The following is a 27848-nucleotide window of genomic DNA, read 5'->3' as shown; positions in this document are numbered from 1 at the left end:
TGTTGCAATTTGCAACATTCAGCACAATCTGTCCAACTCCTTTAACGGGATAAGAGGAGTTATTGGCACAAGTGACAGTATTCCCTGTGGGAGCAGACTCAAGGAAAGTGAATAAACTGCGCTGCGAGGTGATATGCTTAGTGGCACCACTGTCAAAGTACCATACATCTGAATCTACTGCAGACATACATGTGTCATGCAAAGATGGGTCATAACTGCACTGCGCATTGAATGCCCATTCTGTATCTTGAACAACATTAGCAGATTCATTGTTAGAAGGAGAGGCATCTGCAACAGCCATACCAGCCTCTTTCTTCTTAGCCTCTTTCGCAGCCAGCTTAGGACACGCTTTGATGACATGATCATTTCCCTTACAGTACTTGCAAAATGTCTTCTGTTTGTCACCCTTCTTCTCATCTTTGTCTTCCTTCTTTGGTTGCGCAGCATTTGCAGATTTCTGCTTACTAGAAGAAAAGCCAGCTTTACCTTTCCCGCTTCTCTGATTAGCAACGAAAGCTTGATCTGCGACACGCATAATATTCCTGTTTTGCCTTGACTGGTCTTCTTGCAGCAAAACAGAAACTAACTCCTCAAATGATAAGGCATTGGGATTGCCTTTCATCATCAAGCGAAGAGTGGAAGCAAAACCCTGATAAGAATCTGGTAGACCATTCAAAACAGTCTGCACAAGTGAACTGTCTGACAGGATTTCATCTGCAGAAATGAGCTGCTCTTTGAAATCCTTGATCTTTGTCAAAAAGCTATCCATAGAATCACCTTCGTTCATATGCTCACTCTCCAACTGTTTTCGGAGGTAAGCAACACGAGCCTCATTTCTTGCCTGATACAATGTGGCAAGTACATCCCAAGCATCCTTAGAAGTCCTGCAGGAGCGAATATGTGGGATAATGGTACGTTTGACAGACAGCGCAATCAAGGCATGAGCCTGCGCATCTCTACCATCCCAACGAATCTGCTCTGCTGAAAGTGGTGGTTCTCGAACAGCTGCTACAGCACTTGTGCCTGCACCATCATCAACAGTACCTGTTTCTGATGTGTTTGCAGCATTCCCAGCCACAATAGGACGTGCATCAATACCCTGCACAATGTTCCATAACCCCTTTGCTACCAATACATGTCGCATCATATATGCCCACAATGGATAGTTGGTGCCATCCAACTTATCCTCAGCAGCCAACATGCGGAATACATCATTGTTGTCAGCCATGGCCAATGACTGTACTACTAGATGTAAATGCTGTCTGTAAGAGATAAACCTGTATAAAATCGACCTGTGCTATGTAGCACAGCCCAAAACAGACGAATGGGCACCTGTCCTGCAGATTTTAATCTTGACAGAAAATCTGCACAGTAGGACGATTTTGCCTGCGCAGTACTTGGAATGCAAAAACGGAGGGCGAAATGACTTCAGATCAAAATTCTGAAACGAACAAGCCCTACGGGCTCTCCCACGGCATATACTAACCTGCAGACGCTCGTGAAACCTCATCGCAATCGGAGGAGATGAAGCGGCAGGTGCCGGTGATGCTGCCCGGGAGGAGGAAGCCTGCTCTGATACCAATTGTTGGAATTAGGGTTGCAGGAATGCACACACAACTTCAAGAAGATGAGGAAGCTTGAGCACAACACAGTAGTGTATTATGAGTGCCAAAAATGAAAGATAACAAGCCCTAGAAGATAATGGGCGTATATACAATGCACGGGGGAAAAAAACCTCCTAGTGAGGGAAAAAGTGCCCCGGCGGTCCTAAGTGTGTTCACACACATCACTACTATAATATGGTAACAAAACTCGCTCTCCAATGCCTTAGAAAGGCGGTAGGGGAACTTGCTGGGGTGGTTCTGAACCAGGAACCAACTCTATGCGATGGTCCTCAGGTCTACTCAGTGGGAGAGTAGGTGGGAGGTCGTCTCGTAGCATGATGTTGCTATATTGAGACAAAAGACCAGCCATCGGTTGCTCCCCTATGGGTGCTACTTGAACTGCGCTGGATTGAGAGCGGACATATAACAACGCACACTCTACACCTTTTCTGATGGCTCTTTAGTGTTGAATGTGGGAAATGAGTGGAATGCCAGGAATATGAATGCCCAACGCAAGGACAAGGAAGACTGTACGTCGGCTGAGTATCCAGCTATCCCGAGGCTCTGCTAAAGAGTCTCCTTGGCCACTGATGCAAGTCCAGATGACTGTAGGACTGCACATATGCTGGCTGAGATAGAAGAGTATCTTCCTTGTTGCCTAGAGATGAGCAGGACTGCTGAGCTGCTATTGTTGAATGTTCACTGTTGAATACTTGAATGAATATTGTGGGAATGAGGCCATGCCTTTTATACCTCCACAAACAGCAATCGGCAACTATCCCGAGGCTCTTGCTGAAGACTCTCCTTGGCCACTGATGCAAGTCCAGATGACTGTAGGACTGCACATATGCTGGCTGAGATAGAAGAGTATCTTCCTTGTTGCCTGGAGATGAGCAGGACTGCTGGACTGCCATTGTTCGGTCACTGCTGAATGCCTGAATGAATATTGTGGGAATGAGGCCATGCCTTTTATACCTCCACAAACAGCAGTCGGCTGCCCCTAGGAGGCTATCGGCTGATGCAAACAGTCCCACGACTGAGAAATGTCCAGTCGGCTACAGAAAAGACCTTCACGAGATGATTGCAAAAATGCCAGTGAGACAGCATTAAATGCTGGTCGGTTCTCTATCTCCTGTCGGCTGGCCATTAGATGCTGGTCAGGCTGTTGCACAGCTGTTAGCTGCTGGCCGACTGCTTGGCAAAGCCCTTGGATGCTTTTGCAAGGCCAAGCCCAAGTATGGGCTGCCTTGGGGCTGGCCTTAGGCCTGGCCCCCTTCTATGTGAATGCACTTACAATGCTTTACATGCATCTAATGCACATACATGCTCCTAAATGATGCTTTCTCCAAGTGGGTTAAGATGACTGACAACTAACTGATCTCTAAAGCTCAGAGACTGACTTACGTAGCTCGTGCTTGACTGTCCCTGGACCATAGTAGTTAGGGGGTTGTTTGAAACAGGTTTCCTAAAAGTTTCAAACGGGTTTCGTAAAATCAACCCAAAGTTTCCTACAAGTTTCCTACCTATAGGTTTTTGCATGTACAAAATTTCAAATATATACTGTATAAAATATGTAAAAATAACACTAAATGCATAGAATACATGGAAACATCAATTTGAAGCCTACATTCTTTGAATCACAAATAAAAAAAACCATATAATCATCCATCATCAATGTCAAAATGATCATGATTCATAGACCATGGTCCACTGTCCATGATCCATGATCCATGATCCAATCATCCATCATTCCATGCCACAAAAAAAAAAACCATACATGACACTACATAAAAAAACTTTATCAAAAGAGTTGCACAGATTTCGACGTTAAATTTGGGGGGGGGGGGGGAATGTCAAAAAATTTACTTGAAAAAAACGTGTTTCCTACAAGGAAACGTTTCCAAGTTTCCTTCCCTGTAGGAAACGCGTTTCCTAACTACTATGCCCTGGATTGAGGGCTCACAATGGGGTCATGGCCTACGACAAATAATCCTAGAAAAAGGTTCTACTTCTGTACAACTGCTGCACTGATGATCATGTCAAAATACGCAACGGAAATGATAACCAAACTTGAGACCACAAGAGCAAGTAGAGTGCAGAAAATAGATAGCACAAGAAAGACAGAGAGATAGACGTGTAAACTCTTCTCTATACACAAGATCCCGAGAAAAACTGAATGAGTACAAAGTGGGGATCATGGGGCCTATTTATATGGCCCCATGGATGCAGTCGGCCAGCGCATGAAGTGCGCTGGCCGGCCAGCGCATGAAGTGCCACCAGCCCTCCACGACTGGGCAAAGCCAGTCGGCCAGCAAAAAAACACCACGACCTCCTCTGATCAAGTCGGCCAGTCTTCATGAACACATGAGTGCAGTCGGCTAGCATCAGAGGCTCCTGCCAGCATGTGGCATCCACCCACACCAAGGAAAAAAATGGGGAAAAAATACGGGGAGTAAGGAAAAATGATAAAACACCGATACAGGGCGGGCACCCCCACAACAGAGGCCCTGGTGTCTGATTAAGACAGGAGATGACTTCTAACACCCCCTCTCAACTCCTGGCTGTGAAATCAACCCAAGGGAGCTGGAGTGCCGCCTGAGCGTAGCCTGAGGTAGAGACTTCGTGAAGAGGTCCGTCGCATTGTCCTCTGTCGAACAATAAAGGAGCAAGATGTCACCAGCCAAGATCTTCTCACGTACAAAGTGATACTGTATCTCTATGTGCTTGGTCCGGGCATGGAAGACCGGGTTCCGAGCAATAGCTATACAACTCTGGTTATCGCACTGGATGACTGTGGGCTCCTTCTGTGGAAACCGAATCTCGCCTAGTAGCCTCCGCAACCACACAACCTCGCAAGCAGCACAAGCAGCCTAGTACTCTGCCTCTGTCGAAGATAGGGCAATAGTTGGCTGCCTCTTACTGCTCCAAGAAACTGCTCCTGAGCCAAGGGTAAAACTGTATCCTGAAGTAGATCTCCTCGTGTCTGGATCTCCTCCCCAATCTGAGTCACTCCAACCTTGGAGTCTAACTCCATCCCCTCCTGTGTAAAAGAGTCCTAGATCCTTCGTACTCTGCAGATACCGCAAGATCCGCAATCCTGCGTCCCAATGAGACTTCAATGGTGTCTGCATAAAAGAGCTCAACAGCCCCACGGAGAAGCTCAAGTCCAATCTAGTGTTCAGCAACCAGATCAATGAACCAACCAACTTCCGGTACTACGAGGCATCAACTGGCTCACAAGGATCATTAACGGTTAACTTTGTGTTTGGGTCCATCGGCGAAGTAATAGGCTTGCAATTCTCCATCCCAAAGGCCTCAAGCAACTCATGAACATACCGCTGCTGAGAGACAAAAAACCCCCTCTGGGTTTGCCAGATCTCCAATCCCAAAAAGAAGTGGAGTAAGCCTAAGTCGGTCATCTCACACTCCTTTGACAAGGCAGCCTTTGTCACACCAATGTGCTCCACATGACCGCCGGTGAGAATGAGATCATCCACATAAAGGATGATAATCGTAACCATGCTGCGTTCCCGAAAGAGATACAGGTTAGGATCTGCAACCGATCTCTGAAATCCAGTCCGAACAAAGAAGGAATCAATCTTCTGATTCCAAGCCCTAGGAGCCTGCTTAAAACCATACAAGGCCTTACGTAACCTGTAAACCTTTCCTTCTGATCCTGGAACAACAAAGCCTGGAGGTTGCTCAACATACACATCCTCCTGCAGGTCACCATTAAGGAACGCAGATTTTACATCCATTTGATACACGGGCCACCTCTGAGAAGAAGCAAGGGCTAGAACGGTCCGAATCATGGACATCCATGCTGTCGGTGCAAAGGTATCCTCGTAGTCGATGCCTGGCTTTGTGTTTGTCCGCCGACCCATCTGACGCATATTTGGTCTTAAAGACCCATTTGACACCAATGACTGACCGTTTCGACGGCCTCGGTACCAACTCCCGTGTGTTGTTCTTCTCGATGGCATCAAGTTCCACCTGCATTGCTTTCCTCCAAGTATCCTGTGAAAGGGCTTCCTTGACGGAAGTGGGCTCCTTGTCCCGCATAATACGAGACATCAGAGCATAGTTTACCTCAAGAAGCTCCGCTGTATTGCTTTTGTCTCAGACTCTATGTGATCTTTGAGGGCCGTCCTCTGTGGTCCACTCGGAGGGTAACTCCGTGACACCTGACTCCCGAAGGGTGTCCAACAACCACCTGTGTACTCGAACAGATCGTGGAGCCTCCTGCAGTTGCGGGGCCTCTTGCAACTTCTCTTCTCGAACAGTCCAAAACTATCCACCAATCAGCAACTTAACTGTCCCCCTCTTGCTCACAAAACTCCCAAGATCTATCAAGAGCCTAGGGCTCTGATACCATGTCAAAATACGCAGCGGAAATGATAACCAAACTTGAGACCACAAGAGCAAGTAGAGTGCAGAAAATAGACAGCACAAGAAAGATAGAGAGATAGGCGTGTAAACTCTTCCCTATACACAAGATCCCGAGAAAAACTGAATGAGTACAAAGTGGGGATCATGGGGCCTTTTTATATGGCCCCATGGATGCAGTCGGCCAACGCATGAAGTGCCACCAGCCCTCCACAACTGGGCAAAGCTAGTCGGCCAGTAGAAAAACACCACGACCTCCTCTGATCAAGTCGGCCAGTCTTCAGGAACACATGAGTGCAGCCAGCATCAAAGGCTCCTGCCAACATGTGGCATCCACCCACACCAAGGAAAAAAATGGGAAAAAGTACGGGGAGTGAGCAAAAATGATAAAACACCTATACAAGGCGGGCACACCCACAACAGAGGCCCTGATGTCTGATTAAGACAGGAGATGACTTCTAACAGATCATGCCAGTGTATCACTGTGTACCCCACTGCAGGGTGCATGTGACAGCAAGAATCATGTACAGAAGTACCTTTTAGGATAATTTTGTCGTATGCCGTGACCCCTTCGTGAGCCTAGTCCGAGACATGTCAGGCACGAGCTACATAGGTCAGTCTCCCAACCTTAAGAGTGTCAAGTCAGTCCTCTTAACCCACTGTGGAGAGTTAAGCAAGTTTTCATCATTCAGATGCATCTAGAGGTCAACCATAGCAGTAGGTGCATTAGAAGCATGTAGTTGCATTTCATGTAGAAGGGGGACAGCCCCAAGGCAGCCCTAACTTGGGCAATGCCTTGCAAGGGGTATTTAGTACCCCTAGCCACCCTTTAAGGCCAGGCAGCAAACCTAATGGCCCGTACATGCAGTCGGCCAAGTCATTATATAGACTTGGGCCCCAGTCAGCCAGGTGTGGTAGCTAGTCAACTAGCTAACCCGCCACCCGACCAGCCCAAGCAGCCGACAGCACTATGTGCTGGTCGAGGGCATTTATTGCTCGCCGACAGGCTGTAGGGGCAACCGACTAAGCTTCCTCAAACATATAAAAGGGCAAGTCCAGCTCAGTCCAAAAACTATCAGTCACAAATCAGAGATCAACATCAGAAATTAAGCATGTATGCCTAGGCTCTTGCTTGTGCATACCTACAGCCATACTTGTGCTCTCAACCCAAGGCAAAGAAGCTCGTCCAGTGTTGGCACAACTCCGTACGAGGCAAACTTTGGTCGAAGATTTTCATCCCTTCTCACGAGGATGATCTCTCCTTCCTTGGAAACCAACAAGACGACAAAAACTTTTTTAGCCATCATTGAGTCCGTCAAAGAGCATCTTACCAAAGCTCAAGAGTCTTACACCAGATAGGCAAACAAGTCACAGAGAGACGTCAATTTTAAAGAACGTGAATGGGTATATTTAAGGATCATGAAGCAAAGACTCAAGCAAGTGGGCTAACGCTGTCCAAAGTTGTCATTCAGAAGTTTTGGTCCTTTTCCCATCATCAAGAAGATAAGCGATGTCCCCATGCAACTCAAATTGCCAGACAGTTGGACGATGCAAGACGTCTTCCACGTCTCTTGGTTAAAGCCTTATATTGCAGAATGTTCTAGACAAGCAACAACCAGAAATGGTTGATGAAGCAGAGGTGATAGAGCCTAGGCAGATCCTTCTACATCGTTGGAAGATGGTTTTGGACGACGTCTTCGTGAATTTTATGCAAAGTTCAAAGATCGAGGGACCCATGAAGCCGTTTGGCTAGATGAAGACTTCTTCCTCAAGTATCCACAATTATTGGCAAACTATCCCGAAGCTATGAACCTGCCGCCAAGCTAAGCAGGAGGGAATGTCATGTGCACCAATGCACTAGCACACGGTGACAAACTCGCTCATCAACAGTGCAAGAATCATGTACAGAAGTAGTACCTTTTAGGATAATTTTGTCGAATGACATGACCCCTTTGTGAGCCCAGTCCAGGACATGTCAGGCACGAGTTATGTAGGTCAGTCTCCCAGCCTTAGAGTGTTAGGTTAGTCCTCTTAACCCACCGTGGAGAATTCAACAAGTTCTCATCATTCATATGTATATAGAGGTCAACTACAACAGTAGCATGCATGAGAGGCATTTAGGTGCATTGCATGTAGAGGAGGCCAGCCCTAAGGCTAGCCTTGCAAGGGGGTAGCCAAGCCCCTAGCCACCCTTTAAGCTCAGCCAACAGCATATCTAGAGGCTATTGAGCAGTCAGCCAAGGCCCTTGTGGACTTGGGCCCAGTCGGCCAGGTCTGGCAGCCACCCAACCAGCATTCAGACAGCCAACTAGCATTTAGGTTAGTCATGATCAGTTGCTGCAGCCGACTTGACATTTTATGTCAGTCGTGGCATTTAATGCTGGCCGACAGCAGTAAGGGGCAGCCGACTTGCAGCATGTAGACATATAAAAAGGCACAGCCTGTTCGGTCCCAATATATGCAAGTACAGATCAGAGATTATCATGAGATAACAAGCATGTATGCTTAGGCTCTTCACTGTGCATACTTACAGCCATACTTGTGCTCTCAGCCCAAGGCAAAGACGCTCAGTCTCTTCAGGAGTATTCAGCACACCTAGCCTCAATCTCGGGCTAGTGTATTTCTCTCAAGATAGCTTCAAAGTCACCTAAAGCTTATGCACAGTTCTGCCCAGCGTTTGGCGGTAAATCAGCCAGTTTGTCCCCAGAGTCTTGTAGACACAGTTCAGCTTGTATACAATTCTCCAGAAGAAGAAATAAAGCAAATACTCTTGCTTGCAGGGGGGCCTTCAGTGGGTAATTTGGGACCCCATCTGGTGTCATCTCTACTACATCTATTTCAGATTCATGTATGCTGTTTTAAAGGATTGCTAAAGACTCACTAAACTCAGGTTTAAAGAAAGGCTTCATTGTTTCACACGATCCGAGCTCGGCGCATGCTAGAGTCAACTTATTCAGAGCATGATAATCCACACTGGAAGTCCTATCCCTTTCTTGGCAAAAAGGATTAGTTCTAAGACACTCGAACGTATGAAACCTTCTTGCAACAATTCTTGACGTTGGCAATTCAACTCTGATTCCATAGCCTTGCTTAGGCAATATGGAAACTTGCTCAGTGGTTCCGAGACTGGGAGGAGATCTATTATGTGATCCTTCCGTCTAAAGGAAGCTTGGGAGTAAGATTGTCCTGAAGGAAAATCTTCTCGAACCGGTGATGTAGGGCTTGGTACTACTTGGAAGCACTGATAACTGTTTGGGTGATCTAAACATAGATCACCGTGTAATGTGTACCTTTCCGCATTTCTCGTTTAGCCTGCCTGTGGCTTATGAGAGGACCTGGCCCACACCTAATAATCACAGCAGCCTCGGACACATTCCGCAGAATCAGAAAAAGTGTGCCGCTCCCGGCCAATGTCTAGGTGTAACTTAGGACTACGAACCTCAAACTTGATACTCATGGTCGTACTTGTGCTAAATGTCTCAACCTTCTTGTCTACCAAAGTCAATGGAAAACGGGCCCGCCAGGCGGCCTGTTCCATAGTAACATCCTCCGTAGTGCTTGCGCTCATCCTCTAGTGTCAAACAAGACAACAACTCTCTTGCCACCTATGTAGCCAAAGGTCTTAAGCAACTCATTGAGCTCATACTTTGGGTCATGGGTGCCCTTTTACTTATCTTCCAGCCAACCGTGGAGCTGGGAGCCAAAGAACTAGAGGCATCATGGGGCTTGGCTTATCACTAAAGCGATCGAGGCCAGGGTTGCGGTTTGGGCACGAGACTTCTTAGGGCATGCCCTAGAGGTATTGGACAATAGAAGCATCGCCCCTCCTTTTTATATTGACTTTGCTCATCCTGGTTGAGCTTACCACCGGTCTTGCTTGCCTAAGGCGCATTGGTCTAGTTCTTCGGGCCGCCAGAGGCTCCCATGCTCTGTCTTGGAGAAGACCTCCATCGGTGATGGGTCATGCAAGAAGGTTGCCATGACTATAGAAAGGAGAGAGAGAGACAGAGAGAGAGAGAGAGAGAGAGAGTATTGTGTAAATGGAGAGAGTGAGAGAGTACAAAGTCTTCTTATTTAGAATTGACATCATGACAACCCAGTCTACAAAACCAACTTCTAAAGACATCTATCAATTTCACTTGAGTCGTGCAATACTCTATCTGTTGAGCTTTGACACAGGGACACCTTCTTGAGAGAGCTTCGGCCCCAGCCACCCCATCCCCTCCCTCGCCAGCCAACCATCACCACTTTCTTCCGGACCCAAGAGGTGGAGGACACCGATATAGTGGATCTTGTGGACCCTCCACAAGCTGCTCCACACCTACCTCGCCCGAGAGAAGTTACCTTGGACCGAGCCTCCGCACTCCAACGTGCCCAACGCCCCCGGCCCCCCCCGTCAGCCACAATCACCTCATCAGCTCCAGATCCAGGACATGCTACTCATTAGCCCCATGCTTGATATTTTGGAGAGTGGTATACCATCTACTCGGAGCTGATGTTACTTTCATGTTTCTATGTTCTTAGTATTCCATGATGAGTTTCCATGGACAATTTTGTATCACCCCAATGAGATAGCTATGTTTATGTTTTCTTTCTCTTTTATTTTCCATTCCATGATGAGATATGTCATGGACATTATTGTATCACTTTGGTCTCATAGGCCCATTGGGTCTTTAGTAGATGCTTAATATATCTTTCTTTCTTTCTTTCTACACACCATGGAAATTTTCCATCCACTTTAGCTTAGGTGCACTTGTGTAAACCCTAACCCTGATATAAACAAGTACGGTCTGAAGAAGGGTTGTAGAGACAGCAATATATGGACGTAAGCTTGCTCTATAGAAAACTGGCCGACATTCATCCCAAGAGTCGCATAACAGATGCAAAATGGTCGCGATGCTATATTTTTCCATTAAACCTTTATAAAAATGCCCAAAAGTAATCCTCCCGAAAACACCCAGGCAATGATAGATGTAGACGCCTGAAAGAATAAGTCATCTATATGTAGAAGACCACAACGTTTTCCATGCCAAAAATCCATGATGTCCACCATATAAAATAAGTGAATGTGAAATCCATGATGTCCACATTACAAATTTTCCTTCCACGGACAGCCTATAAAAGCTTGTTCCCACATCGTCGGGTGCCTGCCACTGTGCTTCAATTGGGCTCAAGTGACCCCTAGACTTTCCCTAATTTATTCCATTAAGCTCAAAGGAAGGCTGCTTTATTTATTCCAATGTCATCTTACAAAAGATAAGCTTCTATTATGGCACAGCACCTTACAAAAAGAATGAGATTAACTGGAGTGGTTTGTCTCGTGCTTGAATCTTTTTTAAATTCAAACTCATAAAGCTACCCATAAGAGAATTCATGGGAGGATCTTGAACAGCGGGCAGTCATGGTTAGGCAATATGTTGGTGAGATCTAGTGAAGGCAAGAGGTGGGCCCCCAAATCGGCAAGAAATGTAGGTGACCAGTTGGCAAGGGTGCACAACACAGTGTCGCTTATGTGGCTCAAAAAAAGTTTACGTGTCTTTGAATTTTATGAGAGAATAGTTCAGAGTTTGCCCTTGACTGATTCTGACAAGTGCAGCTCAGGGTGTACCCAAGAAGCAAAAAAAAAAAAGGCGTGGTCAAGAAGCATAAGAAATGTGAGGTAAAGCAACAAAGCAAAGCCGGGAACATGGGCAGTCTGCAGCCAGGAAAAGCACCTGCAAGATTAATTATGCAAAACAGCACAACTACGAAAAAACAGGTCTAACAAGCGGTGAACATCTGCCAGTGCTGAGGCCAGTTGGAGGAGGAAGGGCTGGCAACAGTCAGCCAACACAAAGCAAGCAGACTCACTTCAGGTCAACCCCACCCTGTCTGAATACACAAATCTAAGCAGCACTGTGCAGTTTGGCCTCCAGCCTGTGCACATGTGTCATGAACACTGGCAGACCGTCAGCTCTTTGACAGCTCTATTTGCAGATCTCAGCAAGGTGCAAGGTCCCAAAAGTCTTTTTCTCACATCAGCACATGAGAACATTTTTTGCTCCAGCCTTTTTCTACATCTTAAATGCACAGAGGCACACCATTTCATTTCACTTTTACAGTCTTTGGCTCCATATCAACAATAAATCTTTCTCGGCACACTCTATTCCATTTTAGTTTGCTTTCATGCATTGTTTGACTAGCTAGCTTCACTTATGAAAATTTGTCTCTGTACCTCAAGGATGTAACTTGACAATTAGGCTAAAGCTGTGTGGAATGAAACAGTTGTAAATAAGAATAAGTCTACCATGATCACCTATGGATTTTTATGTTGTATTATTACATGCCATTGAGCGTGTATAAAACCTTCCTTAACACCACATAGATAAATAAGGGTTCTACAAATACTACCTCCTTGTGCCTTGTTAAGCCCTTTGTGAATCTAAAAGCATGCCCATGACTCTACACAGTGCACTCGGAAGATTTTGCTTACCTCGCATTCCTGCAAGTTCTTATCCATGAATTCATTCTCTCCACTCTCCGCAGCCTCGTAGTGAGCTTTGAGGCTTGCCAACACTTCCAAAATTCTCTTGAAAAAATGCTGATCTGTTAGTGTCACAGCTTGGCCACAACCAGCATACAGATGCAGTGCCATTACTCTGAATTGTCGGCAAAAGACTAATGTGAGCAAAACAAACCATTCAGAGATATTACCTGTTGTTCTTGTAGTTGTTGTTGTAACCGATTAAGCTCTGCTAACTGATTGCCGAAATGAGTGCAAATCAAAGAACAAACAGCACTTTCAAATAGTAAGCATGCATACAATATAGGCTTGCTCTAGTAATTCAAACCATAGCATTCACAAAAGCACCTGAACTGATAAATCAGTGTTGATATGCTCTAAGCCTTCTCGCACACTTTTTATTTTTCCGACCTGTCAACAACAAAGCATAAAACCAACAAACCTAAAGGCTTATCATTGATAACCTCAACATAGACACTTGCCTTACATCAGCATCATAAATGTAAAATCTCTCCATCACAGAAAATATAAGCCTTCATAAAATCACTTTTGATCCAAGCTTGAGACTTTGGCAGACATACAATAACAGAAAAGCTTTCAACAAACTTTTTTTTTTTTTAAAGTTGAAGACATAAAGATAAAGTGAAACCTCCTCTATAGGTCATGTTTGAGCAATTGAGTATCTTCACAGCAAACAAACACAAATACTAGTATACGAACAAAATGGGGGTGTATTTGTGTGAGTGTGTGTGTGCACGCGCGCGCAAGCAATCGTCCTTCTATCTTTTGTTCTAACGCCGTTTGTTCTTCCTTTTCTGTTTGCTCTCCCGCCTCCTCTGAGTGTCGTTTTCTGTCTTGTACATAATCCTCCATTCAAAGTGTCGGTTCCCCTCTTCCTTCAGTCTACAAGTTGTTACATCCGTGTGTGAGTGTTTGCTCTGTGTCTGTGTTTTTTTCCTCCTTCCTTCATGGCACAATCTCATCATAGAAGGGATTCGTCTGTTGAGCCCAAACGCAGGCAATAGCAATCTGACTTGCAACGTCTTCATTGTGACAATCCCGAACTCTGGCAGTTCTGTGACACTCCTGATGAAGGAATTGCAGACATTCAACAAGCATGGGATGCGCCTGTGCTTGATTTTCGATTGAAAATCCCGAATCGAAAATCCTGGGCCATGTTCTCTTTGATCCTGTAACAAAACTGTCACAAAAAGTAGTAATTCTTTTCTTCCCTGGTAAAATGCCTGCCTATAACAAATGTTGGTCAATGGATAAAAGCCATGCTTGGTGGATGCTTTGTCGAAGGGGTTTACTCTGCAGCACAAGGATTTATGAGGTAATTCTCAATGAATCGAAGTACAAACAAATGTTATTGGAAAAGTTGCCTTTGTTTTTTGGACAGCAAATTGTGCATGTTTACGACCAAAGATTATCATAATTTTATCAAGCACAAATGTCCAATGCAGGTGGAAGTGGTGGATCTCCCAGTCTCTATGTGCCCTACTTTGCCTTTTTTGGCTGACTCACTGGGTAAGGTTGTATGCCCTCCCAGATCTTATGGCAGTGTAAACAGATTATGTATCCTATAGGATACAAATAGACAAACCTCTCACAGGGTTGCAATGGATGTTGAAATGCAAGGAATCCCAACACAATAAGTTTTCTTTAAGCTCAAATGGGAAAATTTTGCGGGTTCTTGTTTTACTTGTAAAAAGTTTGGACATATGCAATCAAAATGTCCGTCACTTTTCCTGCGCCCGCATGTTGCGGCCAAGTTACTCCTGTCCCTAATGTGCAAACTCAAAAGGGGAAGAATGTAACTCCATCACAGCATGCAGGCCTAGATAAAGGGAAAGCAAAAGTTGCCACACAAGCTTTCAAGCGGTAAATGCAAAAGATAAAGATAGACTTGATTCTGATGCATGGTAGACTCCCAAAAAAACAATGACTCCTAGACAGAGACCTCTGGTCTCTCACAATTGGACAAAGGGAGCTTCTACATCTCGATCGACTACTCAGGCACCTGACACTTCAAGCAATATTATAGGATTAGGCAGGATGTGGGTTGCGGTAGTGAGAGGTGATTCTTTGTTTGCTCATGGTGCAGAAACCTCATTGCATACAAATATGGTTGATGTTCAAGCTTCAGAATGCTCTTTACATGGTGACATTGGCAGCCAGGCTACCATGCAAGTTGAGGTGTAGCCTCTCCCTTCATCCGTATTGTAGATATGTTCATACCAATCAAGTTTTTTGCTTACAATATGCAAGGCCTCTATGATGTACATAAATGGAGGCTTTTTTGGTCATATGTAAATACTAAATGTGGTTTGTTTGCAAGAACATAATCAACATGGTTTTGCTGGAAGATGAGGAGTCTTCTCTGGATATCATATTTTCTATGCAAGAACCCAAGCTTTTTTTGGCACCCTTATAATAGTTAAGCATGAGTTTCAGCCTATGCTGGCTTACAATGATCCGAATTGTCATTGGCTTGTGGTGCAATGTATGATTGCAGGAGAGCTATATGAATTTGCAAGTGATTATGCATCACAAACTTCTGCATATAGAGCTACAATGTGGCGCTCCTTACGAACATATCCAAGGATTTCAAATGCTTTTGTCACAAGGGATTTCAATAACTCGCATGACTTTCATGATAACACCCCTCACCACTCTCACATGATGTGTTCTGAAAAGCAAGATTGGGCTCAAACAATTTCAAAAGGTTATACTTTTCATCATAATGCTCTTTGGCATTACCAGGCACGTTTAGACAAATGATAGCTTCTCAATACTGCTCAGTATAATGCATACGGATGTAAAATGTGGATTGATCACACATTGCGCCTCTTTGAACATTCGTCGGTATGGCTTGGCTTGTACTTTGGCATGACTCACAATGATTGTCTGTTACCTCATATAAGGTTATTTATGATCGACAACAATTATTTGTCACATGACCATTTTGCTGATTTGATTTGTACAACTCCACATCCCCTTGTCATGCATATGCAAGAAGACATAGATATTGCTTGGTTCAGTTTTGAGCAACGAATGCAGGCTCTGATACAAGACTATGGCAGATGGTATCCGAGAGAGAATAGAAGACAAGTAGAACAAGCCAAAATTGCAATGCAAGAGTACACTGAAATTAGTCGGCTTAGAGAGTTAAATAATGATGAACAGCAACTCTTAACACAAGCTGAAATTTGCCTTCACCATAATGATGAACATAAGCTTAATAAATGGTAAATGAGGGCGAACAGAAGCCATTACTTGATAAAGTCTACTCGTCAAAATCTTTTTTCAAAGGCTTGCATACTTCCAAACAAAAACAATGCATTGCAAGAGTAAAAAGAATGGATGGTACTTGGACATGCACGAAAACTCAGCCTACAAATGCTTGCCATGAATACTTCTCCTAGATGTCTACCACTTTCCAAGGAGGCTCTTGATCAAGGTAGGATCAAAACGTATGTACGGATCCAATCCGTACCGTACATCCGTACCGCACGGGGATCCGTACGTACGGATCAATCCCTACGTACGGATCGATCCATACATTTTTATTTTTATTTTTTCTGTTTTGTCCTTCTGTGCGGCGTGCCTGCGTCTTGCGTCTGGAGGCCGTACAACCTCAACCTTCCGGTAAGGGCCAGCCGCCATGCTCTCTCTCTCTCTCTCTCTCTCTCTCTCTCTCTCTCTCTCTCTCTCTCTGTGTGCTGAGCTGCCCACTAAATATTATGCATTGGTACGTATTTTTATGTATTTTTACCAATGGTACGTAATACGTACCTTAAAAATTTTTTCCATACCAAACAACGTACAGTACGTACGGATCCGTACAATACATAACGTTTGGTACCACCTTGCTCTTGATGCACGAGAACTTTTCTTACAATAGTTTATGCATGTCATCACACAACAAGAGGCTACCAACATGGATGAGCCCTTCACACATGGAGAATTGGATGATGCTATAAAAGGTCTAGGCAAATGGAAGACCCCAGGCTAGGATGGCTTGACTATAGAGTTCTTTCAAACGTTTTGGAATATTTTGAAATCGCCAATTCTACTTATGGTAGATCATTGTTGGAAGGTTGGACACTTGCCATTCACTTGGAAAGAAGGTTATTGGATTGGCATCCCATCTCTTTAATGCCCGTCATATATTGGATTGGCATCCCATCTCTTTAATGCCCGTCATGTATTGGATTGGTCACCAAGATGCTTGTTAATAGGTGTCCTACATGCATGTTTACATCCAACGCAGTACGGATTTGTCCCTAGAAGACAAATCACTAATAACACAGCAAATGCTTATATAGACATTGAATATGCCAAGTATACACAGTAGGATGTTCTCATCATGCAGGTTGACATAGCCAAGGCCTTCGCCGCAGTACATTGGTATTTTATAGCTCAGGTGATGGACAGAATGGGCAAGAATGAAAAATATCATTTTTTGGCTTTACCAAGAGGGAACAACTATATGTATTTTGGGTGGTGAACTTTTAGCCTCTTGGCATCTTCTTGGGAAATCCGTTCAGCATGGTGATGACACTCTCTTTTTTCCCAAGAATACGGAGGCTAATATAAGAGTTCTCATGAAAGCATTGTCCCTATGTGCTTTGGCTACAGGATTGCATGTTAATTTTGAAAAATCCAAGTTGCTTCCTTTGAAAATTTATGATTGGCATCAGATATTATGGCCGGGTCAGATCCTGCAAGCTGTCACCTAATGAGATAGCCAGGCATCTAGGTTACCCCTTTGGATGGGAGTTGTCTTTGAAGAATGAGACTCAATGGGTGATGGCCAAATTGCAATATAAAATTGAATATTGGAAATTATCTACATAGCCTTTACATGTGTGATTGCGGATAGTGCAGTCAATAATAATGGCATATGAGCAGTTTCATCTTCTGCTCCTACCTTGGTCACACAAACAAATTGATAATTTCATGTCTAAAGCAATGGAATGCCTATGGAAAACCAAAGCGGATAGAAAAGGGCTACATTTTTTTAGACAAGAGCTCATATGTTCACCCAAAATGCATGGTGGGCTCAATGTCCTTAATATTCGTTATCATATACTGGCAAGGAAGGCCACTCTTCTACCTGATTTTATATAGCAAGTCAAGCCATGGGCAAGCATGCTGGCAACTGTGTGTACTAACATGCGTACAGCTGCATATGGGCATTGGATTATCAATTATGATGATATAGTCTTTGGGCATTTTTCTAGCCATATTCCAGGTTCTTCATATTTGATTGTTCTTATTCGAGATTAGCAAGCTATACTATGTGGCCTCCAAATCAGGGTAACTCAACGCTGCAACAAGTATTCATTGGAGCAGGATATTGGATCGACCATTTTTTTTTTTTGGAAAAACGATCCTTCTATTAGTTAATGAGAAGACGCCATAAGGCTACAAAGCTCACCTCACAAGGAGGGATAATATATACAGTGAACACCGAAGCTCCACCCCCGTGGCTGGCCGCTCTCTGGGGGGGGCTACCTAGTAGTACATGCGGGAGGTGAGAAGAGCCAAACTGGAGGCCTGTAGTGCCAAGTGACATCCTCGCCCCTCGCGGTGAGGAAAGGGCCAGGCTGCCAAGTGCGGAGGAACGCCTTGCGGCGATCTCTCATGCGATCCGAGTCGCCCTGAAGTTTCCCCCACTGTCCTCTCAAGGTGTGAATGATGTCCACCCAGAGAGCCTGTATGACCTCCACCGGTGGAATTGCCTGGCGGTCTATGGCCTCCCTGCATCGGGCTCTCCATATGTGCCAAGCCGTCATGCTGCTGATCATCTCCCATCTGTGCCCGTCCCCCTCCTGGGAGACTGCCGAAGAGAAGTCTGGCGTCGGAACCACCGCCATCACCCTGTCAGAGACCTGGATGGTCACACTGCCAGGGACGTCCTTGTATCCAAGGGACAGGCCGCTGTCCGTGGCCCAAGCCACCGCACCCCACGTCACCATCATCTCACCTGGCGAGCCTGCAAAAACCATCCTGAGAGCGCGCTGCCAGACCTGCTGTGCCTGTGGGCAATCCCATAAGCAGTGCCGCTGCGACTCCTGTGCATGGCCGCACCGAGGACAGGACGCTGGGTGTCTGCCAAAAGCTAGCCAAGCCTCCACAGCCAGTCCTCTATGCGCTGTAAGCCAGAGAAAAAGCGTCACCTTCCGGGGCCGGAAGCTGTCCCAAAGGCGCTGCCAGAAGTCCCTAAGGAAGGCAGGGGAGAGCCCCTGTCGCCGCCAATGCTCGGCCGCCGCCGGGGTGCCCTCTATCCTGTGCCTCTGGATCCGCCGCCCCAGCCTCGCTGTGTACTGAAAAAAGGGGGTGCCTGGGCTGGTAGGGGCCGAATAGGGATCTCGCCAATGCCACTCGCCTGGATCCCACTGAAGGCGAATAAGAGGCCATAAGAGGCCTGCTGTCCCAAGCCCATAATCTCCAAGAATAGTCCTCCCCTATCGAGGCCGGTGAGGGGTCTACATGCCACTGTCTCTGATAAAAGCCGACCACCTGCACCCTCTGAAAGATACAACCCTGGAACTCATCCAAATCTAGTCGGGTCCTCTGAAGCTGGCCTCCCTCTCCCACCTCGAAGGTGAGTGGGGCGACTCTCTCTGCTGAGCCGCAGACCGCTAGAAGGATCTCATGCCGAGTAAAGACGCCCATCCACTGTGGAGGTGGAGGGTCCTGTACTGGAGTCCGCCACTCCCGGGGGATGGCCGCCTCAATGTCCTGCCTCATCAACTCTCTGCCCCTCATCCCGCTGAGTCTCCTCTCCTGAACCTCTGGAGGCAGCTGCTGAAAACATATCCTTTCATCTAAGGACTGGGCTGGACCGGAGCTCAACGGGCCCCACGACACATGAGATCGTGATCCAACCATATGACCACTGGGAAGTCGGATCAAGGGGTTCCAGATCAATGGCTGCCTCAGGCACTCCTCATTGGTGCCCGGGGGAGTCTGGAAGAGTGACGGCCTCAGAAGGCTAGCTGCAAAACGCTCCTCGAAACCAAGGCCCACTCCTCTGGATCGCTGCTCTGTAAAGATCCACCTGATGCTGGGGGTCCAGGGGCCGCTAAGAGAAGAAGTGCGGCTGAGAATCCTGGAAACAAGAAACTCCTTCCACGGCTCAGCGCCTGGTAGGAGGCCACGAACCACCAACTTGCCAAGCAAAGCTCGGCTCTGACAAATAGGATCAACTATGCCCAGGCCGCCTCTCTCCCTCGGCTGAGTGATCACAGCCCATGCCACCTTGGCCCTGGCGGGCCGCCCGTCACCACCGGACCAAAGAAAGTTCCTGATGAGCCTCTGCACCTGGCCAATGCACGCCCGAGAGAAGGCCCAGCAAGAAGTGATGTACCACATGGTAGCAAGCAGAACCTGGTTGGCCACAACCACTCGGCCAGCCAGAGATAAACGAGCGGTACTCCAATACAGAAGCTTCTTCCGAATGCTCAGAAGAAGGGGGGGCTATCTGCTGCTCCGAAGATATGTCAATGCCCACATAGCATCCCAAATAGCGCACTATAGTGCCGGGGGCCAGCCACTGAAACCCATCAACTGGCCTCCAAGTCGAGGGGGAGCACAGAACTGACCCACAACCCACACGACTTGTGCCAGTTGATCAAAGCGCCCGAAGCTCTGCAAAACCTGTCCATGGCTGAGGCGAAGCGACGGAGGTTCTCCTCCCCTCCCTGAAGATAGACAGCAGTGTCATCCGCAAACTCCGAGTCTAGGAGCTCCTCCGAGGTGCGGATGGGGAGCTGGAGGCCCCGCAAACCTGTATCCTGTGCCGTCAAGAAAGTGCTCATGGCCTCCGCCACAAAAAGAAAAAGAAAGGGCGCCAAGGGGCACCCCTGCCGCACCGAGCGCGAGAGCTGGAACCTCTCTCCGCGCACGCCCTGTATCAGCACCTGGCTATGAGCCGATGTGTAGAGTGCCGAGACCCCACGGATCCACTGAGGGGGGAAGCCCATCCTCTCCATAGTGCCTTCCAGGAAGGCCCAGTCCACCCGATCATATGCCTTCTCGAAGTCGAGAAGGAGCACTGCCAGATCCTCCTGCCGAAATCTAGCCAAAGCCGTAGCCTCCTAGAAAGAGAAGATGTTATCCAGGATGCTCCTATCCTGGATGAAGCCTGTCTGCGTGGAGTGGATGATGTCCGGAAGGTGAGGCTGAAGCCGCCTACTGATCGCCTTAGCTAGGACCTTGTAGGCCGTGCCTAGCAAGGTAATCGGTCTCCACTGTCTAATCTCCAGTCTGTCTCCTCCCTCTTTGGGGATCAAGTGAATCAACCCCTCTGCCATGCTGTCCGGCATGTCTCCCGACTCCATGATCTCCTGGAATGCCAATCTGAAACCCCTATGCAAGAGACCCCAGTACCTCTGGAAGAAAGCCACTGAGAGACCGTCCTCTCCTGGGCATTTGCCCCGAGGAAGTGCCTGAAGAGCCGCCTCCAGTTCCGCATCCGAGAAGGGGGAGAGAAGGGAGTGCTGCAAATGGGCCGGCACAACCGGTCTCGTGAAGCTCCAGACTACCTCCCGAGCCTCTCTCACCCTGTCATCTGCTGGCTCAGCAGAGAGCAGATCCCTGTAAAAATCTATGGCGATCGCCCGAACCCTTGGGGGATCCACCACTACCTGGCCATCAGCCTGCCGAAGACTCCTGAGACCCTCTCGTCTGAAGCGAGGCCCTGTCACCTCAAAGAAATCCCGAGTCACTCTGTCTCCAGCCTGTGTCCAAAAAGATGCCCGAGCATGGAATCGGAACTCCACCCTCCTCTCCTCGATGGATCTGATCTCTGTGCGAGCTGACTCCATCTGCTCTGAAATCCAAGGGCTCGTAGGATCCCTCTCCTGAAGTCTCTGAAGGGAAGCTAGACTCCTCCGCAGGCTCCTCTCCTGCTCTCTGAAAGCCTCCAGACGGTCCAGGGCAGCTTGTCTGAGCATCCTATTGATCTCCGTCAAGATCGCTGGCTGCCCATCCTCTCCTGAACTGAAGCTCCCGCCAGACCTGCTCAACTCTGGTCGCAATCTCTGGCTCCTCTATGAGACAATCCGGAATTCGGACGCTCTGGCCTCGCTCTCCTCTCGTAGGGTCCTCGATCTGGAGAAGCATTGGAAAGTGGTCTGAAAAAGAAGAGCCTGCAAGTATACCCACAGTGCCACCTCTATCGCAAGCCCACTCATCAATGTAAAACCTGTCGATGCGGGAAAGGTTAACTCCTATGGCCCGTCTATCCGAGCGCGAGAAAGATAAACTCCCCTGCATCCTGCCAAACTCCGAGAGAGTCCACGGATCCTGGCCTCTCACCTGCAGCACTAGCTCCTCCCAGGCAGCGAGCTCCGGCCCATGAATGGTCTCCTGGCTGCCCCCCATCCTGTCCTCTGCATCCTCCAGCATGTTGCAATCCCCCCCTAGGCACCAATGGTCTGCCATGGGGAGGGACTGCCTAATGGTGCTCCAGAACTCAGCTCTTCCGGTCGCCCCATTAGGGGCGTAGAAGTTGAGGAAGCCAATGCGGTCTTCCCCAACCCGAAGGATGATCCACTGCGCTCGACCCTGAACCAAAGTGCCAGAATCCACAACCTCGGATAGAAGCTGCTCGTTGACTGAGATGCATGCTCCACCCTGGTTCCCCTGGGAGCCATATGCCGGTGACCAAAAAGTGTGACTCCTGCCTGGCAAGATCTTCCCGCAGGTGCGGGTGCGCCCGGCAGAAAGGTGGTGCTCCTAGATGAAAAGGATATCTATGGGCCCTCCAACGAGAGCCCTCTGGATCTCCTGGCGAAGTCTGCCCCGACCAATGTAGCAGCGAGGTCCACCAAGACCCTGGATGTTCCATGAGAGGATCCTCATGGATGAGCTATGGCAAGTGAAGCAGCCGCCACTAGCTCACCCCTCTCAGCCGGCCCGGATGAGCTGCCCTCCACTCTGTGAGTCTTGGGCGCCGGCTTGGAGGGAGAATAGTCACTGTCTGTCCGGGTGCGGAGTCTCTCCAAAAAGAGGGTGACCTGTCTCTGTGTCCAGCCCCACTCCACCTTCGCCCTGTCCAGGGCATAGGAGTGAGACCAATCCTCTGCATATATGTATCTAAAGGTAGGCTGCATCCTCGGGGCGGCGTGGAGGAGAATCAACAGCACCGCCTCAACTGAGGTGTGGACCGGATCCGCCCTCCAATCTCCTATACCAAACAAGCTCATGCGGGCTGAGTGTAATCGGGTCTACAATAGGTCCGTAAGCCCCAAGTCACTGAAGTGTGAGAAAACTCCAGTATCTGATCACGCAAAACTTCCTCTACAGAGTTGCAATCCCATGCTGTGTTTGGGGCAACACTGAGAGGAAAGGAGAAGGCCACCATGCTACTCACCACTAAAGGAGAACGAGATGGATGGCACACCACGCATACTCGCAAGGGCGCGACCAGTGTCTCGAACGGGCCAGCATCCAGCTAGAGACACATGAAGAAACCGTAATCCACTGGGAGCCCCATCACTCGCGGGGGTCCCCCAAGGGAGGCTGGAGAGAACTCTATGGCGGGCGAAGCTAGGATCGCCATCTCCACCGGCCCGGAGTGGCGGTGGAACAGCCGCTGAACTGAACTCTGGCCTACCCAGCTGCGCTGCCCCGGGGCAGTGGGTGGTCTGGAGGAGTATCCTGGAGAGGCCGAGGGAGGAATGGTGGCTCGCGGAGAGGAGGGGGGAGAGCGAAGAGAGGATGGAGAGGCATCTGCCAAAGGAGAGGTGTCAGGGGGGGCCGCCGGGGGAGGCGGGAGGGGGGGGCTGGGGGGGGGAGAGGGGGGGGTGGAAGGAGTGCTCTCCGAGTGAGGGGAAGAGGGGCCGGGGGTCGCGGAGTGCGGCCCGGGATCCTCAGGAATCTGCTCCATGGAGGGGGCGGGGCCCCCCGCGGGGGGAGGCGGGAGCGGGGTCTCCACATGGGGGGCTCCACCGGCGGCCTCGACAGGCACTGAGGCTGAATCCTCGTCCATCGGGGTGGGACCTGCTGGCCGCCTATCCCTGACTGGAGCATAAGTGCGGGTAGGTGCCTGGACGCCAACCGGAGTCGCCTGTCTGCCAGCCTGTCCGCCAGCCTGTGCTGCCTACTGGCATCTGCGACGGTCCCTGCGGGCCGGGCGTTTCCGCCGGCGAACCTCCTGCCATCCGCCAGCCTCCTAGGTCTGCGCGGCATCCTCCGCCGGGGGGGGCCTGCTCGTCAGATGATGGCGCCTGCTGAGACGAGCCAGGGATGTCCGGTCTCTGAGGTGGATGGCCACCCCTCGGGCCTCCTGAAGGGGGTCCAGAGGCGGCAGAACGTGAAGGATGAACCCAGGTCTTAAAGACACTTGTAAGTTGTAGGTTTGTAGGTGGGACAGGCGCGTGCGAGGTGGCCCATCTCCCGACAGATGTAGCACTGGCCGGGGAGGCCCGAATACTCCACGCGCTGTATCAGATGTCCTCCAGAAAGACAAGGGAGGAGGATCGTCTTCGGGAGGGACTCCGGTGACGGAACCACAACACGAATGGCCGGGAGTCCTGCTGCCCGAGCTATCACTGAAGCCGCTGTCTGAGGCGTCTCCAACACCTGCCCGAACGCCTTGCCAATGGATGACAAGAGGGGCAAGTACTCCCTGCGGAGTCCAGGAAAGCAGATAGTGATGGGGAAACCTGTCGCGCCTGCTAGCGGGTCAGAAGCGGGGTCCATCGCGCCAGGAACGCCCGGGATGAGCGGAGGGCAATGGGGCTCCGAGCCAGCACCGTCTGAGCTGCCTGGGGGGACTCGAAATCCACCTGGTAGTAGCCACGTCCCAAAAAATCGATGCTGACGATCTTGGCAGGCACGCCAACGAGGCTGCCTTGCAGAAGGTCGCGAAGCTCTCTCCGCATCGGACGGCTACCCACTATCTTGCAGACCAAGGAGGAGGCCTCAAGAGCGGATACTGTGGAAACAACAAACTGATGATCTGCATCTGTGAACTCCAGACGGAGACCGGAATCGGCAGGGGTAGTCGGAGCGGCTTCCATGGAGTCCTCCATAGGGAAAAGGCCAGAGACCGGGGTCACCAACGGGAGGGACACAGCCCTACGAGGAAACGGCGAGGCGGAAGGAGAGAGGATAGCGGGGGCGGAGCGTGGGGGGGGGGGGAGGGGGGAGCTGAGGCGGGGGAGGAGAAGGGCTTGCACACACTAGAATAGCATGCGGAGAGAGGGGGAGGGAAGGGCTGGGGGAGAGTGAGGGGCAGGCGACAGGCAGCGAGGGGGTGGGGGGGGCATGCGCAGGCTGAGAGAAGGTGGTGGGGATGGCGCAGTGAGGAGGAGGGAGGGGCTAGAGCAGCTGCAGGGAGCGAAGGAAAGGCGGGAGCTGGGGGCGCAAGGAGGCGAGGTTCGTAGGCAGGCCACCGAGTTGACTGTCCGTTTCTTTTTGAGTCTTCCTCTGATCTCTCCTCTTTTCGTTTTGATCGACCATTTGCTTTGTTTCATCCAAGAAAGGCCTACAATCTGTCTACATTGGGGATTCGTCATGTACATGACATCGTGGATAAAAATGGTTATGTTTTCACCTTTCCACAAGCTGTCAAGCAATGTAATTTGGGGTTACATCATAGGCCAATCTGGAGAGTTATTTCGAAAATGGTGCAACTGTTTCAATCAGTCCCAATGCTTGAGGACACAAAGAAACTTCAAGATTGGCATTTTGATAGGGAGCTTCCAGGATATACTCATGTTCCCTTTTACCAATTGTCTGCAACAAAAGCTTACAAGTTGCTCTTACCGCCCCCATGGATTGAGGATCATGCAAATCGCCTCTAGCATATGTCAAAATCTCTTGCTTGGTGGAAAGCTGCTTTCAAAAGAATTTGGAAGAGCGGATTGCCCCTCAAGGAACGATTATTTCTATGGAGATGTCTGGTTGGGGTATTCCCAGTCAGAACTTTTTTGGCACGGAGGCATATTGCCACTACATCTTGTAGGTGGTGCTTCCATCCTAGAGAGATAGTGCCTCGCCTTCTTTGGTATTGCTTGGATGATTTATCCAGACACCTCGGAGCTCGTTTTCCTGGGAGACGTTTCGAACAAATGTTTTGGCTTTTTGGTTGCCTTTCTCCTCCACTGCTAGATTGTACAAACTTCCTTGACTAGACTAGATTTTGGGCATTATGGACCATCTACCATGCTCGGAATCAACTCCTCCTCTGGTGATATTGCTCAGCTCTTTGCTTACTTCTGGAGAGTCCTTTCACAATCCCTCCTAGATTCTCATGAAATCGGACGGCTTTCCTTCCAGCAACTAGAAGTGTTTTCCCACTGTTTCTCAACTGGGTAGTAGCTGCCCCACTCTGGGACAGCTATGAATGTACATTGTTTTTTTTATAATGAGACAATGGTTTCACTAAAAAAGTGTGTGCACGCGCATGTGCACGCGCCTGCACACGCGCACACGCATGCATTGATGTCTACCAAGAACCAAAAATGGTGCATGAGACCAAGTATATCACAATATTGTAGTAGGAGATGCCTAAAGCATCCCCATCCAAATCAGATGAAAAGAAATGTGGATGGAGCATGGTAGAACACTCCATGGGGAGATATAAACCAGTGTAACTCTACTAGATATGCAAACAAGATGACAAGGATACATAGGTGGCTGATATCTTCTTCTTTCTTGGGCACACAATCTCCCTTATCTGCCAAGTGGTATGAGATCCTTGTCTGCGCTGGTGGGCCCTGTACTCGGGACTGCCTCTGTGATCTGTGTCACCGTCTCGGTGATAGCTGTAGGACAGCCTCCTCGGTCTGCATGCTGCTGCAAGTCCCCTCTTGGGTCTGCAAAAGGCCAAGACGACCTGTGTGAAACAGCCCCTTATCTCCCAAGCAACTCCTGTAAGACAGACACAGGACAAACCAACATAGATATGGCACCAGTGGCTCACCACCTGAACCATAGCTCCATCTGGAGCACCCTGAGCAAGAGGCTAGACCAACACCGCAACCATGCTTTAGCCCAAGCACTGGTGTCCATACCATCGGAGCCCACCGCCCAAGTGTTTGGCTCAAGCCATGTCCAAGGTCTTGCTTGGGTCTTGATCCCTTTGGAGTCCTTCTAGGGTTTAGTGGGAGAGATATGCTAGTGAGGGAAAGGTGGAGAGAGAGAGAGAGAGAGAGAGAGTGAAGATTTGCACGACTCACAAAGGTTGATTAATCTTTCACCAAGTACATGCTTTATTAGGCATTAAGCATCTTTTGACCCATAGAAATCATAGACACATACTAGGCCAATGACACATGTCATACTTATCCTATCCACTCATAAGAGAGTGTTCACATACTACTAGCACACTAACACTTTTAGGGGCTGTTTTCAGACACATACGGATACACAAACAGGGGTTCACACACATAGGATGGGTTCACACACACGAGCTCCAAATCCCAACAAACCCCCCTTCGGAGCATGGGTGGAGGTGCTTGAGAAAACCTTCCATTAGTCATAATGAGATTGGCCTCCAGACTCTACCACGCACTCCACTATAGCAAGAACACGGCATGTTCTCCGCGTTAGATTCAGAGGCTCAGGTATGAGCATGGCTCAGAGGCTCACATATGAGCATGGCTCAAGGGCTCACCAAAGCATGGTCTTTGTGAAAGAATGAGAGAATGAGGTTTCAGGCACCAACACCCATACTCTCATGTTGGGCCTAATATAGGAGCTTGACCAACAAATGACAGCCTATATCAACTCACCAAGACAACCCCCCCACACCTGAACAAGGGTAAGATGGGAATGATGGAGCATTTTATAACAAGAAGCCATTACAAAGAGAACACATAACAAGGATTATTTTATTCAATTTTTGGGGGACTTCCCAAGCAAAGAACCTTTGACTCACACATAAATTAGATAATTTTGGAGTTTAAAAACTCCCCCTCGTGTGTATGTCAATGAAGAGTGATCTCTTTTGGCCGCATTTCCATGCAAGTGCCAATGACGACATGATGTTGCTAGTGGTGCTCACAGAACGATGACGAGCAGCATAGTTAGCATGCAAAGGCAGTGGACGGTGGCAGAGGCGACAGTCAGTGAGCAATGGTGAGTCAGACGAATAGCGACAAACTGGGAGCAGGAGGCAAAGGCAGTGATAAATGCGGGCGACTGCAGGCAGCAGTAGATGATGTTGGCGGGCTGCGCTGGTGGGTGACAAGCAATGTGGACAACAGGCAACGGAGTGTACAGGCAGAATAATGAGTTGGTGGATGCATCCCTAAGGATAGTCCCATAAAAGACAAAAACCACGAGATCCAGAGCCTCACAAAAAAAGAAGTTTAACTTTGGAGATAAAA

At 48.6% G+C, this 27848-nt stretch overlaps 1 protein-coding gene across 4 annotated transcripts in view; it reads right to left on the bottom strand.

Moving 5' to 3' along the window:
- Nucleotides 1-27848, bottom strand: part of LOC147631237 (uncharacterized) — a 59498-nt gene that overhangs the window by 20184 nt on the left and 11466 nt on the right. For 3 of the 4 annotated variants that reach the window (XM_086809572.1, XM_086809570.1, XM_086809569.1), the window contains exons 3-5: nt 12841-12903; nt 12684-12728; nt 12463-12558 (exon numbers count right to left, since the gene is read on the bottom strand). In XM_086809572.1, the coding sequence (XP_086665698.1) occupies nt 12463-12558; nt 12684-12728; nt 12841-12903 (204 nt within the window). The remainder of the gene's footprint in view (nt 1-12462; nt 12559-12683; nt 12729-12840; nt 12904-27848) is intronic. The other variant, XM_086809573.1, reaches the window with a different exon arrangement.

Source organism: Cibotium barometz, chromosome 15 (genome assembly GCF_041138505.1).
Source record: "Cibotium barometz isolate CiBa-2024 chromosome 15, ASM4113850v1, whole genome shotgun sequence".
Taxonomy (NCBI): Eukaryota; Viridiplantae; Streptophyta; class Polypodiopsida; order Cyatheales; family Cibotiaceae; genus Cibotium; species Cibotium barometz.
The sequence above is the reverse complement of the archived record's forward strand: the minus strand, read 5'-3'. Positions and strand labels throughout refer to the sequence as shown.